Source organism: Rhinoderma darwinii, chromosome 1 (genome assembly GCF_050947455.1).
Source record: "Rhinoderma darwinii isolate aRhiDar2 chromosome 1, aRhiDar2.hap1, whole genome shotgun sequence".
NCBI lineage: Eukaryota > Metazoa > Chordata > Amphibia > Anura > Rhinodermatidae > Rhinoderma > Rhinoderma darwinii.
Window position 1 is genome coordinate 619,818,670 of NC_134687.1, and position 14,989 is coordinate 619,833,658.

Consider the following 14,989-nt stretch of genomic DNA (forward strand, 5'->3'; position numbering starts at 1 on the left):
GCTCTGTTCCGGACATCACTATCAATATATGAACAGTGATGTCAGGAGCAGAGCAGGAGTCCCAGGCAGTTAATCGTCGTTAAGTTTTATGATCATCCAGACCTGCTAGTTTGTTTGTTTATCTCTGCATAGCTTTTCACCTCATGTGTCTAGTTGATTTGATTAATAGCTGAACGAGCTTAATTAGGCCTAGATCTGAGCATCTACTCCCCTATAAATTTAGATGTAGCATATTGGGAAGGCACTCATGCAGGGGGGCACGACGTCAGAAGTCATCTCTGTGTAAGTGTCATACTGTCAGTGTCCTGGCAGTTATACATGGCAGTTGCACAGGGTCAGTGACAGGTAAGCTTCAAAACCAAACAATCTAGCACACATTCTAATCATTAGATTTCAAACGCTATCTGTTTACAAACAAACATGTTCGCTACCACGCTCATCATTATAGCTGCTCTTGGTTTACAATCCTATCGCCCATTTAGACCTTGCCAAAAAACTGTCCACATCAGTCCCTCTCTCCTTGCCTCGCCCATGCACAGCTATTCACTTTCCTCAGTCAACTTAACCCATCCCATCCCACTGCCCAACATAAAAAACGCTCTCATAAATCACAGAACCATCTACTGTCTCTCTCCATTCTCCTGCTGCTAGCTGCAGGGGACATATCTCCCAACCCTGGTCCCCCCTTTTCTTCTGCCAAGCTCAACCATTTACCTGTCACACATAGAAACCCTGCAAATCTTCTTGCCATTCCTTGTACGTCTTCTCCTGTCTCTTTTAACTGTGCTCTCTGGAACTCTCGGTCCGTGTGCAACAAGCTCACCTTTATTCATGACTTATTCCTTTCTAACTCTCTCAACCTCCTGGCTCTTACAGAAACATGGCTACACCTGTCTGACACTTCTTCCCCTGCTGCTCTATCTTATGGTGGTCTCCAGTTCTCTCATGCCCCCAGACCTGAGAACAGGCAGGGTGGAGGAGTAGGTATACTTCTTTCCCCACACTGCACTTTCCAGGTCATTCCCCCGGTCCCCTCACTCACATTTCCCTCTTTTGAAGTCCACACCCTCAGACTCTTTCACCCTTTCTCCCTCCGAGTGGCAGTTGTCTACCGCCCCCCGGGCTCACCCCGCCAATTCCTGGTTCATTTTGTTGCCTGGCTTCCACAATTTCTATCCTCTGAAACACCCACTCTCATCATGGGTGGCTTCAACATCCCCATTGATAACCCAATCTCCCCATCTGCCTCCCAGTTTCTATCTTTAACCTCGTCCCTAGGTTTGTCACAACTTACTAACTCTCTGTGCTGAAGACCTGACCAATTATTTTAAAGTTAAAATTGACAACATCCGGCATGATATTATCTCCCAGTCCCCTAGTAACATCGATCCCCTTCCCTCCCGCACTCCCTCTTCTTGACTCTCAGCATTTGACCCAATAACAGAAGAAGTCTCGAGGCTCCTCTCTTCTTCTCGTCCTACTACCTGCCCTAGTGATCCTGTCCCCTCACACCTCATCCAGTCCCTCTCCCCAGCTGTCACTGGTCACCTGACTAAAATATTTAACCTCTCTCTTTCCTCTGGTATCTTTCCCTCCTCTTTTAAACATGCCATTATAAACCCATTACTGAAAAAACCAACTCTTGACCCATCCAGCGCTGCTAACTACCGACCAGTCTCTAATCTGCCCTTCATCTCCAAACTCCTGGAACGCTTGGTCTACTCTCGCCTTATCCGCTATCTCTCTGCTAACTCCATTCTTGACCCCTTACAATCTGGTTTCCGCACTCAACACTCCACAGACACTGCCCTTACTAAAGTCTCACATGATCTCTTGGCGGGCTAAATCGGACGGTAAATCCTCTCTCCTGATTCTTTTGGATCTTTTGGATCTCTCTGCAGCCTTTGACACTGTAGACCACAAACTCCTACTTAACATGCTCCACTCTATTGGCCTCAAGGACGCGGCTCTCTCTTGGTTTTCCTCCTAGCTCTCTGACCGCTCATTCAGTGTGTCATTTGCTGGTTCCACCTCTTCTCATCTTCCCCTTGCTATCGGGGTTCCTCAGGGATCAGTCCTAGGTCCGCTGCTCTTTTCTCTCTACACAGCTCCTATTGGACAAACCATCAGCAGATTTGGCTTCCAGTACCATCTCTACGCTGATGACACCCAATTATATGTCTCTTCCCGTGACATCACCCCTGCTCTAATACAGAACACCAGTGATTGTCTGTCCGCTGTCTCTAACATCATGTCCTCACTATATCTGAAACTGAATTTTTCTAAAACTGAGCTCCATGTGTTCCCACCATCTACTAACCTCCCTAAACCTGATGTCTCTATCTCTGTGTGTGGCACTACCATCACTCCTAAGCAGTACGCACGCTGTCTCTGGGTTATTTTTGACTCAGATCTTTCCTTTACTCCTCACATACAATCACTTTCACGCTCCTGTCATTTTCACCTCAAAAACATCTCCAGAATTATTATTATAGTACTAGTAGTGCTCTGCCCGGGACTATGGCTCTGGGGATACCCCTGACAAAACTGTCCATATATAGACAGTGAGGTCAGGGGCTTCTCCTGAAGCGGAATCCCTAGCTAGGGCATCGGCAATGCTCTGGCTGGGGATTCCACTCCTAGAGGGAATCCAAAACGCGCTACCTACAGGGAGGGTGGCTGTGTGGCACTACCTGGGAGGTGGGGGCTGTGTGGCGCTACCTGGGAGGAGGGGGGTGTGTGTCACTATCTGGGAGGTGGAGGGAAAGCTGTGGCACTACCTGGGAGGTGAAGGCGGAGGTGGCACTACCTTGGAGGGGGGGCTGTGTGGCATTACCTGGGAGGGGGCTGTGTGGCACTAGCTGGACGGGGCTGTGTGGCACTACCTGGGAGGGGGGCTGTGTGGCACTATCTACAGAGGGCACTAAATTTATGGGGGTACAAACTGGGGGTCTAACTTCTATATGGGGGCATAAACAGAGCCTAACGTCTATATGGGGGCACAAAGTGACGTTTTCTGCCATTTTACTGCAGTCGTGAGTTTCCCCGCAAAGGGGCCCACTAAGTCTGTGTCGCCCAAGGGCCCACATAAACCTGGAGGCGGGCCTGCATGCGCCACATTTAAAAGAGTTTTAAACTTATCTACCAGGGGTGTGGCTTATTCTGACGCACATGCCATGTGCCACATTTAAAAGTGTTTTAGACTTATATAACAGGGTGTGTGGCTTAGCAGGAAAAGCGTGTGGAGTCGGGTAAGCCAAATAGCAAAAAAAATTTGCCACAAAAAGTCTAAATTAACCAAGAGGTGGTTAGAAAGTTAGAAGTGTCTAAAGATGCGCCAAAGTTATCAAACAGCATGAGCCACTGTAATAAATTTAGCACATATTATTACCAAGTATACACATAGTGAAGTTCCCTAGTAGGATAAAAAAAAATTAAATACAATTTTAATTAAAAGAATAAAAAACTGTTTTTACACTTAAAATTAAAACTATTTTTTTTCCATAAAGAGTTGTTTTATTTAGCAAAAGTGTTAAAAAAAATACCCAAATATGGTATCGCCCCAATCGTACTGACCCATCTAATAAAGTTAACACGTTACTTTAAACGCACGTTGAATGGTTTAAAAAATATCAAAATGCAACGGTCAAATTTATTTATATAGTGAGTGCTGGGGCACTATTGGCGCATTATAATGTGGGGGGCACTCGAGTCATTATTCCGTGTGTGGGAGGCATTATATTGTGTGGGGAGGCAGTATGGGGGCATTATACTGTGTGGGGGCACTCTGGAAAATAATCTTAATTTCTGACAAATTGTAAAAAAAATTGTCCAGCCTCGTTTTTTGTCATATCTGTTCTTGGGAAAGATGAGTGACAACCAATATGTCCACCCTTACAAATGCCACAAGGTTTGTAAGACTTCTGAATGGTATCTGATGGACAAATCCTGTGGGAGTAGTAGTGATGTCATTAATTAATACTCCGCTTTACTAGAAACAGACCTACGAAAAGGCAGAATAAAGTTTTTAGGAATTTGTCAGACGAGCACACCTCGCTTTTAGGACGTAATGCGTGTACATTCTTACACCCATATTACCACTGCATGTCCCGGCCATATATGATCCGAAATAGGGTAAACGGGCAGAAAATTACAGCATAAATGTGGATTTCTCCTCTTCCGTTCTTTGATGTATGGCTCTCTTCTTGAAGCTGTCAAGGCGGGCACAACTGGGAGCGATGATGGAGAAACATTTGAGAAAAGGAAAGCCAATACCAGATGAGCTGCTGGTGGAGATCCTTGTTGAGGCCATCAAGTAAGAATAATATCTGAAGTCATTCTAGAATATGTTGTCTATTAATATGTGTGAAGCCGTATAAGAATTACGTAAGCCAAGTAAATGCCGGGATCCTGATCTTGTCTCAGTCTATCCACCACCCTGTCTGTAGGGTTCTGTTCACACTTCTGTTCTTTTCCGTCAGTTTTCACTGTGACGGTCAGAATAGTCCAAACTGCATTTACAAAACCCTATTCACATGTAGTGGAGTCACGGCAAGCTATGGATTTTCATATCATCAGCATGAATACTATGGCCCAGATTTCCCGTGAATTACATCCTTTGCTTTAGAATATGCTGTGAAAAACTTCCTATAACACTTGTGGATATAGTCGTGGATTTGTGGCAATCTGGGATGGATTTTTTTCTGCCGTGTCTGGACTCAACACCTAAGGCTAGATTCACATGGAGCGTCTCGGACGTGAAAAATGGCCGTTTTTCATATCCGAGGTGCATCCGTGCTCTGCACTGCGGGATGCGATATCGTGCATCTGCCATAGATGAGTCTATGGAGGGATGCGTGAAGCGTGAAAAAATAGGACATGTCCTATTTTCTCACGGTCCGTTGAAACAACGGCCGTGTGAACGACCACATTGAATTATATAGTTCCGTGTGACGGCCGTTGTTTCAACAGCCGTCACTGGGACGTTTAACACGTCCGTGTGAGTAATGCCTAAGAGAGTGTTCACACAGTGTAGTTTTTGATGCATTTTTAAATCCAATGAAAGAGAAATTTTAGTCTTTACTTTATACTTATGCTCTCTTTAGGATCCATTCCTTGCAATTGCAAAAAACAGCACCAGACTGCACTGTGTGACCTTGTTCTTAACCCCTTTGCTGATATTTGACATAGGTTACATCATAGGCAGCAAGGGAAACTATGGCTCACGGGCTAAGTGTGCTTCATACTTTGCGGGTGTTGGCTGTATGTTACAGCCGATGCTTCACTGCAACAGGCGAGATTGGAGATAACTCCGATCCTGCCCATTTAACTACTTAGATGCCGCGATCAATAGCGACTGCAGCATCTTAACCGGGGGGACCCCTCTGTCATCCCATTGCTTTCCCCACAACCCGATTGCAGAGTGCCGATGGTTGTCATAGCAGCCTGGTGGCCTAATGAAGGCCCCTAAGTCAGACATCCTTCTGCTCCTATTAAGTGGTAAAAAAAAAAAAACTGTTAAATAAAGTTTATTTTATTTATACAAAAAATAGATATATATAAAAAAAAAAAACGTTTTCCTTTTTCCCCCCAATGTGAAAAGAAACAACATATTTGTTATTTTAGTGTCCATAAAAGTCTGAACTACTTCAATATAACATTATTTGACTCGCTTGGTGAACGCCGTAAAAAAATAAATAATTTAAAAGACCAGAATTAGGCCTTATTCACACGAAGGTTAAAACAAAGGCCGTCACACGGACCTATGAAATTCAATGGGGCTATTCAGACATGCGTTGTTTTTCACGCAGGGTGTGTCTGTTGCGTGAAACCCTGAAGGTCCTATTTTGCTGCGTTTTTGCGCACCACGCAGCAGATTGAAATCAATGGGTGCATGAAAACAACGGACAGGACATTGACGAACATCCATGTGCTGTCCGTGATTCACGCACCAGTTCCTAGAAACGCAGAGGAAAAAATGCAGAGGAAAAAAAATAAAGAAATGTGCACCAACACTGACATCACCAACTGATGCCACATGGAACACACACTGATGGCACACGGAACTGCAACGCAATTTATGGCTTTTAGAAGTTGGGGTAGAAAAAAACAAAAATGAAAAACAAAAATATGGCTGCGGCAGCAAGGGGTTAAAGTGAATGTCTACTTTTAACATCATGTCATTTTTAGGTCCAAATTTCTGTGTCGATTAATTTCTTAATATCTCTTTATAGCAGTCGGAGCTTTGTTTTTCTGATACAGAGCTCCAAATCCTCTGCATATACGTAAAAATAAAAGATAACATTCTGGCTGCATGCAGCCTCCACTAGAGGGAGCATGTAGCTTACTGCATACTTTGTTTTTATTGAGATCAATGTATTAACAGTATGCAGTTAGCTCCCTCTTGTGGTGGCTGCAGGTAATAACATTTTATCATTTAACTCTCCTCCTATGCACAGGATTCAGAGCTCTGACCGCTATAAAGGTATATTAAAAAAAAAAACAATTTCTCAGAATAGTGGACCTATTCAGAAAAAAAACCTAAACAAATAGTTGTTCAATGGTGGACATTCACTTTAAAGATTGATCCTGCCGCTGACTTTTAACGGAGTTCCAGGGCAAGCTGCCTCTTGCCACAACCATAAATGAGGGGTTAATTGGTAATTAGCTCCATGGACTGACACGGTGTAATTTCACACAATTTTACGCAAATGCCCTCATGAGATTACTCATCCGGTGGAAAAACACCTTCTAGACTCCTTAGTTCTACTCCTTGTACTTCTCAGAATCTCACCTACTGAAGTCTTGTAAAGAAAATGTCTCATTGCTCATGCCCCTAGAGAAAATAATTGTCTGAGGTTCATGTAAGGTCATGAAGAAGGTCAGTGCATCACATAGAGATTAAAAATCCCATATACAGCATACGTCAGTGTTGTAAGGCCTGGTTCACATCATGTTGTTTTCCTTCTGTTGGAGGTATACGTCTGGTTGTGTCCTGACATATACCTCCGATGGAAGGTAGCGACAAATCCCACTTTATAGGCATACAGTGGGATATGTTGCCCAAACTCCCTGGGCACAGCACTACATAAATCGCTGTACCCATGGATGCTCCTGACTTCACTGTCCATGCAAGCGCCCTGGCTGGGGACACCGGTCCTGGGGAAGCACTTGACGTCACTGTCCATATATAGACAGTGACGTTAGGAGCGTTACATCCCGGAATCCCTGGCCAGAACGTCTGCAACCTGGAGGAGTATATATGGACAGTGACGTCAGGGGCGTCTCCAGTCCAAGAGTCCCCGGCCAGAGCGTTTCTGATGCTCTGGCCGGGACTCCGTAGCTGATAGTCTCTGACGTCACTGTCTATATATGGATAGTGAAATCAGGGGCTTCCCCAGGACCAGAATCCCTGGGCCCAGCACTGCCTGATGCTCTTCCCAAGGACTCCGACCTGGGGAAGCTCCCCGAGGTATACGTCTAACATATACCTTTGACAAATACAGTGGCATCTGTCACTTATAGGCTCCCATTTTAAAAAAGCTTATACTCCACAGTTTGTTTCTTTTACGGGATCCCTCTGGATTGAATAGTGTAGTCTACTAAGCTACTACGCTATTCCATCGCCCCAAAAAAATATATGATGAAATATACCGTTCTGACAAAGACCAAAAACACTCTCTTTTGGCCTCCGTCTGGCTAATGGAGCCCTATGGACACGTTTAACGTGTGCATAAAGAGCTTTCACAATGTACACACTAAAGTAAGTAAAAAAATGCCATGTGAACCAGATCTAAGACACAAGGGGGCGCATATATCACAACAAAAGTGGAGGAGTTGCTCATAGAAACCAATCAGATTCCACCTCTCATTTTTCAGAGGACCTTTTGAAAACTTATGGGACAATGTGATTGGTTGCTAGGGGCAACTGCTGCAATTGTTCTTTTACTAGTTTTGATAAATCTCCCTGAATGAGATCTCTAAGTCTACGGCTGTAGGATTGTGCCGTGTTTGTGTCATATACGGTACATAGTGCATTCCTATAGACTGCTATGTAGAGGTGTGTGTGTGTATATATAAACCTTAATACACCGATCAGCCATAACATTAAAACCACTGATGGGTGAAGTGAATAACATAGATGATCTGGTTACAAGGGCGCCTGACAAGTGGTGGGATATATTAGGCAGCAAGTGACCGGTCAGTTCTTGAAGTTGATGTTAGAAGCAGGAAAAATGGACACGTGTAAGGATCTGCACCACTGTGACAAGGGCAAAATTGTGATGATAGACGACTGGGTCAGAACATCTCCAAAACGGCCGTTCTTGTGGGGTGTTCCTGGTATGTAGTAGTTAGTACCTACCAAAAGTGGTCCTAGGAAGGACAACCGGTGAATTGTAGAAACGGTCATGGACGACCAAGACTCATTGATGCACGTGCGGAGTGAAGGTTTGCCCATCTGGTCCGATCCCACAGAAAAGTTACTGTAGCACAAAGTGCTGAAAAACTCACTTATGACAAAAAATTGTCAGAACCCGCAGAGCATCGCTGCTTGCTGTATATGCGGCTGTCGTATCCACAGACGAGTCGGAGCCTACAATGGGCACGTGAGCATCAGAACTGGACCATGGAGCAATGGAAGAAGGTGGCCTAGTCTGATGAATTAAAGTTTATTTTACATCATGTAGATGGCCGGGTGCGTGTGCGTCACTTACCTGGGGAAGAGATGGGACCAGGATGCACTATGAGAAGAAGACAAGCTGGCGGAGGCAGCGTGATGCTCTGGACAATGTTCTGCTGGGCATTCATGTGGCTGTGACACGTACCACCTACCTAAACATTGCTGCAGACAAGTACCCCCCTTCAAGGAAACGGTATCCTATAATGGCAGTGCCCTCTTTCAGCAGGTTAATGCCCCTGCCACACTGCAAACATTGTTCAGAAATGGTCTGAGGAACATGACAAAAAGTTCAAGGTGATGACTTGTCTCCAAATTCCCCAGATCTCAATCTGATCGATCATCTGTGGGACGTGCTGAAAAACAAGTCTGATCCATGGAGACCGCACCTCACAACTTACATGACTTATAGGATCTGCTGCTAACGCCTTGGTGCCAGATACCACAGGAACCTTCAGAGTTCTTATAGAGTCCATGCCTCACCGGGTCAGAGCTGTTTTGGCGGCACGAGGTGGAACCTACTCAATATTAGGCGAGCGGATTTAATGTTATGACTGATCGTGTATACTGCGCAGTATTCTGCCCTTAAGAGCTCAGAGATTACATTTTTTAATTGCGACAGGAAAAGTGACACTAAAAAAATAACATACCACATGATTATTTCCGAAAATATTTATTATTAATCTAAACTAGAGAAGCTACGCTTTGTCCACACTGGCGTCATTGGTTTACAGGGGTTTCCAGTATTTTTAATGCCAAGAACAGTGTAGTCGGCAGTGCTATTTATGCTATCAAAAATATCAGAAACTTGACAGCTCCAAAAATAAGTCAGTGGGGTCCATCGGTATCCATTTGGATCTATCAGAAAACATATCCATCACAGAAGTCATGGCTCCATTTTAAACCAAAGCCGTGACGCTGGTGTGAACAGAGCCTTAGAAAATAAGTGCAAATTTTATTTACAAAGAACAAGTTCTAGAAACATTCAGCTTATTTAAAAAAAAAAATAATAATAATAATGTTATGATGATGTGAGTGATTAAATGGATTCTCCACTTTGGTCAACTTGTTAGGGTATTCTTACACGACCTCACATGGGCAGTGCAAACGACCGCTGATCAACAAAACAACTCATTGATCGGCGCTCGTTTGCTCCTTTCGCATAGAGCAATAATTGGACACGTATAGGGATAAGTGCTCTTTACTACGATCGCTCGTCCCTATACATTTTCATCACGTCAGCAGCGCATCTCCCTCATTACATAGAGAGATGTGCTGCCGACAACGATTATTTTTAATTCTGCAAAAAAGAGCAGATTAGCGTTTGCTCATTCATTGGCTGATCGTTGTCCTGTTTACAAAGGGCAATGATCGGGAACGATTGTTCATATGAACGCTTGTTTGCCCGCTCATTGGACCATATAATAGGGCCTTTAGAAGGTTCCTTGATAATAAGATGATCACAAAGTGTCCCCCTGTTGGGACCCCCCCAACAATCAGCTGTAATCTGTAGGGGAACCTGGGAAACCAGTAAGTGTTACATTTCCTGGCAGCTCCACCACAGGAGAAGTAAAGTATTACACATTCATAGTCCATTCATATCAATGTGTTGTGTGTGTAATACAGGACAGGTCCTCCAGAGCAGAGACACTCTTTATAACCGCTCTCCACTCTGCCCAAAAGATGAGGATCCTGAACAGAGGACCCCCCTCAATTATCTCAGAATTCCCATAAGGGTGTATGAAAATATATAAAAGTGTACATTTTTTAAACTGGGCAATCCCTTCAAGATACAATGGAAGCTGACAAGTTTTCTTTAACCCCTTCCCAAAATGTAAAGGGAAAGTATGGAGTGGGGTCACATGCTGATCCCACTTCATAACTTGCGTGTGTCAACTGTATGAAATAGCCGATACTTCACCGCAATGAGCGGGATCCCGCTCGTTTAATCCCCTAGATCCCAATAGCGACTTCAGGATCTATGCATTCAGAAAGAAGGCAGCCCCTTCCAAAGTTCCATCACCCCCTCCCCCCGCGATGCGATCGTGGGGTGACGATGGTTGTCATGGCAGCCTGAAGGCCCCTAGGTCTGCCATCTTTGTGCTCTTATTAATCATTGTCAGACAGGCAGTTGTTAATAGGAGCTTGTAAAAATCACGATATACTGCAATACATTAGTATTGCAGTATATCATGGAAGTCGGTTCAAGTCCCCTAGGGGGACTAATAAAAAAAACTTAAATAAAGGCTTTTTTATCGCTGTAATTGTATTGACCCATAGAATAAAATTAACATGTTATTTTTACTGCATGATTTACTCCGTAAAAACGAGACCCAAAAAACGAAGTAGGAATCACAGTTTTTTCCAATTCCACCCCACAAAGCATTTTTTTTTTTCAGTTTCCCAGTACATTATATCGTACTTTAAATGGTGCCAATGGAAACTACAACTCCTCCTGCAAAAAAAAGAAGCCTTCGCACCACTCCATTGATGCAAAAATAAAGGAGTTAGGGCTCTTAGAATACGGGGGGAGTGAAAAACGAAAACTAAAAATGGCTTGGACTTTAAGGGGTTAAAGATTTTGATGGCATAACAACTGTAAACACTGTATCATAAAAGTAGTATGAGAAGTACAACTGTTCCTGTAACTCCCATAGACTTTATCAGAGAGCAACTACATATACCTCGTTACCCTTTATATATATATATATATATATATATATATATATATATATATATATATACCTCTATCATGTAAGTAGGATATACATATATTAACTTTGCTTTGTCGTTTAGTCATATCCCAGTAAGCACAGGATGGATTTTGGATGGATTCCCAGTTACTCTGAATCAGGCGAAGCTGCTTGAGAAATATTTTACCGGAGCAGATCCAGAGAAAGCCGCTGTAAAAAGCAAGAAAAATAAAACCTCAACCTTAGTGGAAGATCCGGCTGCACCTCAGGAGCCTCCACCACATTCTCCGGCCTTGGACTTCGTTGTCTTCATAGATGTATCAGACACAGTAGTGTTACATCGCGCTGCTGCTTTACTTGGTAAGAGTTATATGCGAACATTCCATCTACAAAACCCAGCATGCCCTGCTAGCCGGGCCGTAGATATAGGGGGTGCAGAGGTAGCAGTCGCACCTGGGTCCCGGTGCTAGACGGGCCCAAAGGCCCCTGTCACATAAGAAGACTCCAGTATTATAGTGCGAACTCTTGATTATTTTATGAGGAGTTCCCACTCTGTCATACTACTTGTTTCTTCGAGGAACCCACATATTGATTTCAGTGATAATATGATAGCCATGGTCAAAACTATTATCATTAATGTCATGTAAAAAAGTAAGTACACCCTAAAGTTTTGGGGATATTTACACCGGATGTGGATATACTGTATATCAATATTTGATCTCCGGTATATAAAGAATTGAACAAAAAAGTAATCCATTTACTTTACACTACTTTATTACACAAGAAATTCTTTCTTTCACACGAGCTTAATACAGCGGCTTTTTTGCGCCAGTATTACAGACGCAACTCGTGGCGCTCTCGCGGTCAGGAGTTAGAGCACTATAGAAGCCTATTGTGATCTAACTTCGGTTCTTATGAACCTCGGAGGTCGGGCTGTTGTGTCTGTAATACTGGCGCAAAAAAACACCCATACTAAGCTTGTGTGAAAGCGGCCTTACTACCACTCTCAGACATCGACTACAATATTTTTTCCATCCTTCATGGGGAATTTTTCGAGCTTTGCGATGTTTGAGGGGTTTTTTGCATGCACGGCCCGTTTCACATTTCCCACAGCATCTCAACGGGATTTCAATTGGGTTTTGTCTTGGCCATTCAGGAACCCTCCGTTTCTTTTTACAAGGTCCACTTTCTCCTGGGCTTCACTCTTAGGACAGATTGTCTCACATTATCCTCCTCTAGTACAATGAATGAATAATTCATAGTAAATTCTATGATGGTGAGCTGCCCAGGTCCTGATGCAGAATAGCAGCCCCAAACCAGATTTCTGCCACCGTGCTTTACACTGCTGGCATCCGTTTCTTCTGGTGAAATGTTGTATTTGGCTCTAATATCCAGAGCAGAAGTCCTTGCCCTGATGTTCTTTATGGACAGTGGTGGTCTCCTCCTGGCATCTCCCCTGTAAACGTAATGTGTGCAACCTTTTTTGGTTTCATAAATTATTGCAAAGTCAAGGATGTCCAATGCAATTGCTTTTTTATGCATTCCATACAGTATATTTCCCCGAAAATATTGGCTAAAAATGTACGACCCGTCCCACAAAAAGCAAGGCTTTGATCTACGTAGCCTTAAAAAAAAGAAATATATATATATATATATGCCTGACGGAATGCATGGAGACAAAAACAAGTTATTGTGGTACTTAAAGGGGTTGACTAGTTTAGAAAAAACATTTTCATATTCTCTCTCTCTCTCTCTATCTCTCTCTCTCTGTTCTCTGATGTTTCTCTCTCTCTCTCTCTCTCTCTCTCTCTCTCTGTTTGTTCTCTGATGTTTCTCGCCTGACACGCCAGCGGCCATCCGTTCGATGAAGCAGACAACGTGACTCATCGTAGAGGGCAACCCTTTGCCAATCATTGGTCCAACTCCGATACTGCCGTACAAATTGAAGCCTTTTTTCAGATGCACCTCTGTTAGCTTAGGGGCAGTGACCATCCGTCTGCTTCGGAGCCCCATACGCAGTAGGGTTCGCTGAGCTGTTGCTTTAGACACATGTCTGGTAGCCCTTTGGTTGATTTTCATGGTGAGCTGCTCCACAGTAGCGTGTCGTTCGGCCCTCGCGCACCTTCGTAGTTCACAAGCTGCGCTGTTTGAGAAATACTGCCATCCTTGGCCCGAAAGCCAATAATCATCCCTTTTTGCAACACTGATAAATCGCCCCTTTTACCCATGACAACAATGAGTGATATGTGTTCAGAAAGCCTGTCGCACACCTTATATGCCAACCAAACCAGCCCACGACACAACACTTCCTTCATAGGCCACGCGCTGCCAATGTCGAAAGTAGGAGGTGGCCATAATAATGTGACTCAACTGTGTATAAGCCTGTGAGCCATCCTCTTAAATAGGTTGTCTAACCAGAAATAGCGCCAATTCTGCTAATGGGCTGTGTCTGGTATTGCAGCTCATCCCCATACACATGTCTGCAATACCAGACGCAGCCCATAAATTCGAGTGGCGCTGTTTCCGTAAAAAAAAGCCATAAACTGGGTAACAACTGATATGGCCGACATTACAGCTTCCCTAGGTGTTGTCTCCTAGCTTCCCCAAACTTTTGATCAGCTCATCTTCCTAGTTATGCTCCATTGCAAGAGAGGTATGATTAAGCAGATTTGCTGTTGGGGGCTGGGGGGGACCCCTGTGAAAGCTGTAATAGCAGTATAATTGGTCTCACAGGAACCCTGTGTGCCGCCGTACATGCAGCAATGCTATATGTATGGACACTTATGGCTGTTATCAGATAAAATCAGCTATAAAATTATACACATTTATTTTCCATAGGTGAAATCAATGCTGCAGCATGTCCAGGAGAAATCCCCTCTAATGCAACTGTTCCTAAAGCGGAAGATTATGACCAAACAATGAATCAAATACCACACAGGTGGGTGTCTGACTAGTCATATAGTACTAGCACGCTTTCACATGACCGGACAAGAGCCATTATATAGGATGCCGCAGCCTATAGACTGTTGACCGACTGCAGGGAAGCCTCCGAGAATTACATTATTATCACTGTGACACTGCCTCCTACTAACTAAGCACAGTGATGTCCTAAAATACTCTGCTCTGCAGGGAATGTTGAGATGATCTATTTAGAAACAAGATGTGCTGTTCCTGTCTACATGATAGCTGAATGCACTCTTTGAATTTACAGTACTAAATTTAAAGGGAATGTATCATCAAAAAATGACATTATTTAAGTCTAGTATGTGTTATAAATATATTTTAAAAAAAATGGTGTGGTGGTGTTTTTGTCTTTTCCTATTCACATAAGAAAAATCTTGAAATATTGCAGTTTTTACATTGGCCACTGGAGCAGCTACTCATCAGCTTTGCTGTATAGACTAAGAGAGACTGAGCAGAGTCATCTCATTATTATTAGATGTTGGTGAGTTAACATCTCTATTCTACTTGGAGGCCTAGATAAGGCAGGATAGTAACACTATACACATAGACGAGGCTCTGTATGCAACTCCCCTGTCACTCCCTGGTCTCTGGTGGAGGGACTGTACTCCATCACTTCCTACAGACTGTAATAATTTATGACATTCTTCTATCAGTT

The 14,989-nt window shown here is 43.6% G+C and overlaps 1 protein-coding gene across 1 annotated transcript in view; it reads left to right on the plus strand.

Moving 5' to 3' along the window:
• The window catches only part of SPEF2 (sperm flagellar 2), a 143,200-nt gene that overhangs the window by 78,155 nt on the left and 50,056 nt on the right, over window positions 1-14,989 (plus strand). The window contains exons 15-17 of the mRNA XM_075841878.1: window positions 4,212-4,315; window positions 11,474-11,730; window positions 14,209-14,308. Coding sequence (XP_075697993.1) covers window positions 4,212-4,315; window positions 11,474-11,730; window positions 14,209-14,308 — 461 coding nt within the window. The remainder of the gene's footprint in view (window positions 1-4,211; window positions 4,316-11,473; window positions 11,731-14,208; window positions 14,309-14,989) is intronic.